Source organism: Agrilus planipennis, unplaced genomic scaffold (genome assembly GCF_000699045.2).
Source record: "Agrilus planipennis isolate EAB-ADULT unplaced genomic scaffold, Apla_2.0 scaffold199, whole genome shotgun sequence".
Classification (NCBI taxonomy): Eukaryota; Metazoa; Arthropoda; class Insecta; order Coleoptera; family Buprestidae; genus Agrilus; species Agrilus planipennis.
In genome coordinates, this window is record NW_020439011.1 from 444,930 (window position 1) to 451,008 (window position 6,079).

Consider the following 6,079-nt stretch of genomic DNA (forward strand, 5'->3'; position numbering starts at 1 on the left):
CATGGATGCATGCTCTACTACAGGTTCTGACTGTTCTTTGTGCGTCACGAGAAATTCTAAATATCAGTGCACTTGGTGTGGAAACACTTGCAGCTACAACGAAACATGCCAATTTGTATCTCATCCAGAATGTCCTAAACCAAGAATAGATGTTGTAAGTAACGTAATTTTTCTCCATAATAATAATAATAATAATATAATTTTACCATTTTAATGCTAATTGTGTATTTTCTTAGATTAAGCCATTAAGTGGTCCAATAGAAGGTGGCACATTAGTTACTATTGAAGGCAGTAATTTAGGTTTGAGGAAAGAAGATGTAATGGGAAAAATAAAAATAGGAAAAGTGCCGTGTGAACTTGTAACTTACGAGGTTTCTGTCAAAATTCAATGCATAACAGGATCGTCCCTTACAGAAATGACTGCACCGGTAATAGTGGGGAATGAAGCAGGATACACCGAGTCTGCAGTAGAATTCAGCTACAAGGATATTCGGTTGATAAACGTGTACCCTCGGATTGGACCTCAGTCGGGAGGTACACAGTTGGCAATTACTGGTCAATACTTGAATATCGGCACTGTTATAGTGGCTTACCTCGACAATTATGCTTGTCGTGTAAATTTAACGCAAGCGTCAAGTAGTAGATTAACTTGTGTAACATCTCGTGCTTCAAAACCGACAAACATAGCGCGGCTTACATTGAGTATAGATGGAGCAAATCGAACACTTGAGGGAAACCCTTTTAATTACACACAAGATCCCACAATAATGGAAATAAAACCATTAAAAAGTTTCGTTTCTGGTGGTCGTATGATCTTCGTCCATGGAAGTAATCTCAACAGTATCCAGAAACCAGAAATGGAAGTTTATTATTTCAACGATCCTGTGCCAGTGAACAAAACTGTTTGTACCGTCCTTAGTTCGACCCAGATGGAATGTCCTAGTCCAGCAGTTAATCGTCAATTTTTGTTGGCAAGCACTCGAATTCCGCGTTCTGTACCTAGAAAAAATTCGGTTGCAAAAACTTTAGAACTTAATCTTCGTATAGAATTTGTTATGGACGACGTTGTAACAGTACGTGATTTAGAAAAACATTTTCCTAATTTACGTTCTCAGTTGTTGTTCGTGGAAGATCCGAAATTTTTCGAATTCCCGAACCAGGTAAAGCTTTATAAAGGGGATACTTTGGTAATAGAAGGAGAAAATTTGAACGTAGCCAGCGATGAGACAGATGTTGTCGTTACAATAGGAAGAAAACCCTGCAATGTCACCAGTTTGGCTTTAACACAACTTGTCTGTTCTCCTCCAGAACAGCAGCCAGAAGATCTAGATGAAAATGGCGTTAAAGTGAGTAAAATGCGTTTCTAACGTTACCGTTTTTATAGTAAGTTTGGCTGCAAAAAGGTGTAACTATGTACTTGTACTTTTTTAGACTGATAAGAGTCTTCCGCTAGTTGTTGTCAGAGTTGGAAGAAACCTTCGCTTTCCCATCGGTTATTTAAGATACGACTTATTAAAACCGTTCACTTTCCCACCAGAAGCTATAGCAATGATAGCAGCCGGAATATTCTTATTTGTTGTATTTTTTCTGGCTGTACTTGTTATTTACAGACGAAAATCTACACAAGCTGAACGTGAATATAAACGTATCCAAATTCAAATGGATACCTTAGAAAGTAACGTGCGCTCTGAATGTAAACAAGGTAATTGTAAAAACAATAATTACGGTTTTTTAATCATTCGTAATAGTTACTCATTATTTTTTTGTTTTTTCCAGCATTTGCAGAATTACAAACAGATATGACAGATTTAACAGCAGATTTAGAAAATTCCGGTATACCTACCCTTGATCATATGAGTTATATTATGAAGGTCTTCTTTCCCGGTGTTAGTGATCACCCTATACTGAACGCTCCGAAGGTAATGATCATTTAAATAAAGGAATATAGTACTTATTTATTTAAAAATTTGTTCTAGGTTCGAATTAATGGTCCCAGAACAAACTACGATGCAGCAATGCTGCAGTTTGAACAACTTATAAACACCAAACATTTTCTTCTTTGTTTTATAGAGACTTTAGAAGCTCAAAAATCATTTAATATTCGGGATAAGTAAGTTGTTAGTTATTATTTAAAACACTTATAAGAATTGTTTTTTGTTTCTTGATTCATAAATTAATTTTAATCTTAGGGTAAACGTGGCGTCCCTGCTAATGGTTGTTTTAATGGGTAAAATGGAATATGCTACAGATATTTTAAAATGCCTTTTACTTCGATTAATAGAAAAATCGGTTAATACAAAACATCCACAGTTAATGTTGCGGAGAACCGAGAGTGTTGTAGAAAAAATGTTAACTAATTGGATGGCCCTTTGTATGTATTCTTATTTAAAAGAGTACGCTGGTTCGTCTTTGTTCTTACTATTCAAAGCAATTAAACACCAAATTGAAAAGGGTCTTGTGGATGCAATCACACATGATGCGAGGTATTCTCTTTCTGAAGAACGACTATTAAAGGAACAAATAGAGCACAGTGTGGTGGTATGTTTTTCTTTTAAATTGCTGTTACTATCTTTGTTTTAAAATATATATTTTAGACTCTACATATAGTTCAAGAAGATCTCGATGAGAAAATCCAGTGTAAAGTCCTAGATTGTGATACTATAAGCCAAGTTAAGTCAAAAATTTTAGATGCTCTGTTTAAAAATACTCCGTTTTCGATGAGACCGTCTATTTATGAAGTAGACTTAGGTATGTTTTCTTAGAATATATGTTCTAAAACGCTAACTTAACGAATGTTACTAAAATTTTGTTTTTTAAGAATGGAGACATGGCAGAGGAGGTCATTTAACGTTACAAGACGAAGATCTTACGACAAAAACAATAAATGGTTGGAAAAAGTTGAATACTTTGGCTCATTATGGAGTCAAAGAGAGTGCAGTAATGTCGTTAATTTCGCGACAGAACGATAGTTTCAACAATTGCAAGCAATCGTGCCATAATTGTAAGTTATGTCTATGCTTAATTTATTTATCTCTTTAACAGCGAAACATGGTAGTTATTTTAGGCACAGCTGGAATGTACTTCAACAATTTACAAAATCCCATCATTACTGTAAACGGTGACATTGAAATAGGCATAAATCACCCCAAGATTTATCATTTGGTTAAACCTGTTGATGATCACCAATACTCCAGTAAAACAGCCGAACGGACACATAAAGCTATCCCAGAAATATTCTTAACGAGATTGTTATCAACAAAAGGGACGATACAAAAATTCGTGGACGATTTTTTTCTTAACATTCTCACGGTGAATGACGCTCTTCCTCCTGCTATTAAATGGTTGTTCGACTTATTGGATGATGCAGCTAAGAAGCACGGCATCCAAGACCCCGAAGTTGTCCATGCTTGGAAATCAAATAGCCTCCCTCTTCGATTTTGGGTGAACTTTATAAAAAATCCGGACTTTATTTTCGACATTAATAAAACAGCTACTTTGGACTCCTGTCTCTCGGTTATTGCGCAAACCTTCATGGATGCATGCTCTACTACAGAGCACCGTTTAGGAAAGGATTCGCCGTCAAACAAATTACTCTTTGCAAAAGTAAATCACTGTATATTGAAGTTTTTTGTTCTTGAACTAATTTCTGTGTATTTAATTAGGATATTCCACGCTATCGTGATATGGTCTCCCAATTTTATTATGACGTCGCAATGTTGCCTGTAATAACTGATCAGGAAATGGGTTCTGCTATGCAACAGTTATCTGCCCAACAAGCGGATGAATTTGACACCGTTGCTGCATTGAAGGAACTCTACATTTACGTCACCAAGTATCGTGAACAGGTGAGTCTTCACCTATTTTATTAAAGTAAATTAAAATTTTTTAAGTACCTGTGTATCTAAAACCAATGCTTTTTACTGCTGCACTCATATGTACATGTATATGCGTATATACCTATTTATGAAAATGCCACACTGCAGAATCTACATTGCACACAATATTATGTTCTCTGTCTGCCTGTGTAACAGTCGTCTTCTTTATTTGGCATTAAGTACCCTGTAGGTCGTTAAACGGTGTTTGCTCTTTTGCTATGTTAGATTCAACGTTGCTTCTCTTATGTCTTCTAAAAATGTTGCTTTATTTGTTCTTGGTTTGCCCATAGTATTTTCTACCATTTTCAACGGTTTGCTTGGTTTGCCTTTGGTGGTGTGTCTTATTTCAAAATATCCCCCTGAGCACTTGTTTTATTCGAATTATAATTATTGTTTGGAAAGAAACGTGAATTAAGCCGTTCTAAAACTTATCGAAATTTGCGTCTTGTCAATGCAACAAATTGTTCGCGAGTATAGTGATCAGTTACGCAAATCTGAGTTAATAAACACATATTTTGGCACAATTTTCATCTTTACTGAGATGATTCTGAAGATTTGGGAAACTGCAAGTTGAAAAAAGAAGTGCTCTTTAGTAAATAAAAGCATGTAAGCATGTCTATTTTTAGGTTTTGGTTCTTTTTTTGTAATCATATTAATTTTTCAGATAACGGAATCGTTAAATACAGATGTAAATTGTCGTCGTTTGCATTTGACGCATAAATTAAACAATGTCGCTTGCACTTTAGAAGGAGAAGAGACATCAGCTTGCTGACCTCGTCAGTCACCTGATCTCACCCTGCTTCGAGCCATTGCGCCAAATTCCGTGTGTATTAAGCACTCCAAAATTTGTGACTTGTACAAATACAGAAATAGCTCTCTCTAAGAAAGACGTTGAACGAAAGGAGTCGCTTGTGCACTTAATGCTGTGATAACAGGCGCAAGATCAGGTGACTGTGATTAGACACGTACTTACCCTCCACTGGCTGCTTGTTTCCTTCCTGAGTGCCTCGCCATGCCATGGGACGTGACTTAGACTGTACTTGTGTCTGTACAAGACGTTTCATTTATCCTATCCCTACTTTTCTACCTCACTTACTTGAAAGGAAAAGTTAGAAATAACGATTATCATGCAGTTTAGATTGTTTAATTTTTAACAGCGAAGCTTAATCTCGTTCACTTGTAACTTAAATATGCTATGTTTTTGTTTAAATAGTCTTATTTTTATATCATAATATCAATTTAAAATCGGGTTTTATTTTTTTTTTTCTTGCTGCAATAGATCTAGAGACTTTGCTGGAAAGAATAATTGAAATGTCCTGTACACAGTACCTGGTACGAATAAAGACGCAATTATACAGCAAATATTCATTCTGGTTAAATAGTTTTAGGTGAAATTAACAAATTCTTTTTGTATCTGACCATCAGACTTTTTATACACTTCACAACGCACTGTTTTCCAAAACTGACTTGCTAAGAAAAATTTTCCTTTCCGTTTCCAGTGACCAAATATATTTGTGCCTTTTAAAAATAATTCGGCATATATAGTAACTCATATTCTTTAATATTTTATTTAAAGGTGTTAAGTACCACTTTCCTCTAAAACTATATAATTTTTTTTCTAAAAAATGAAAATTATGTTGTTTTAAAAGTTTCGGATGATAGAGATAAAAACAGAAGTTGGACTTGATACTTGAAAGCTTTAAATTAGCCCAGCAAAAAATTCTTTAAAACATTAATGTGCTAATTATGTTATAAGTAGATAGAAACTATTTGGATAATCGTTGAATCTCATGAATCATCTTGTAAGAAGCTGTGTAGGTCATATACAATTAGAAATAGTTTTGTGCCCGAAGTGTATTAATGTGAAATTTTTTTCACGTCCAGTCATTATACGTTACTATTTAATTTTATTTTTTTTATAGATTAATTCGTAGCTCTAATGGTATTCGAAACAACATTATTATTTTGTAAATATTACGAACTGTGCATATAGGTAATATCAAATTTATGAAAATGTTTATATAGGGCAGATGTTTTGGACAATTATTAAATTAGCTTTGTGTTAGAAAACGATTTTATTCTCAGGCGAGTTTAATAAGTTCCATATTTTTATCACTACTACTATCATCACTTCTGCATTTTGTTTAAATTATGGCTAATAAGTATTTTATTTTGCTGCGGAATACTTTAAGGATATATATAAT

General features: G+C 34.4%; 1 protein-coding gene across 1 annotated transcript; it reads left to right on the forward strand.

Annotated features, from left to right (window-relative positions):
• The first annotated feature begins 28 nt into the window (after positions 1-28).
• Positions 29-5,635, forward strand: LOC108741296 (plexin-B-like). Its single transcript, XM_025976178.1, has 11 exons — positions 29-154; positions 237-1,346; positions 1,432-1,702; positions 1,777-1,919; positions 1,977-2,110; positions 2,190-2,538; positions 2,595-2,748; positions 2,819-3,001; positions 3,056-3,603; positions 3,663-3,845; positions 4,540-5,635. Exons 2-11 carry the CDS (start codon positions 321-323, stop codon positions 4,645-4,647), a joined length of 3,099 nt encoding a protein of 1,032 aa, XP_025831963.1. The 5' UTR covers positions 29-154; positions 237-320; the 3' UTR covers positions 4,648-5,635.
• Positions 5,636-6,079: the final 444 nt, after the last annotated feature.

What these genes read in the sequence shown, in the direction of transcription:
- LOC108741296 (XM_025976178.1), top strand. Translation starts at nt 321, where the DNA reads ATGGGAAAAATAAAAATAGGAAAAGTGCCGTGTGAACTTGTAACTTAC. An exon ending in TAGATGAAAATGGCGTTAAA is followed by an intron (nt 1,347 to 1,431) that starts GTGAGTAAAATG and finishes GTACTTTTTTAG; the next exon opens with ACTGATAAGAGTCTTCCGCT. An exon ending in CTATACTGAACGCTCCGAAG is followed by an intron (nt 1,920 to 1,976) that starts GTAATGATCATT and finishes AATTTGTTCTAG; the next exon opens with GTTCGAATTAATGGTCCCAG.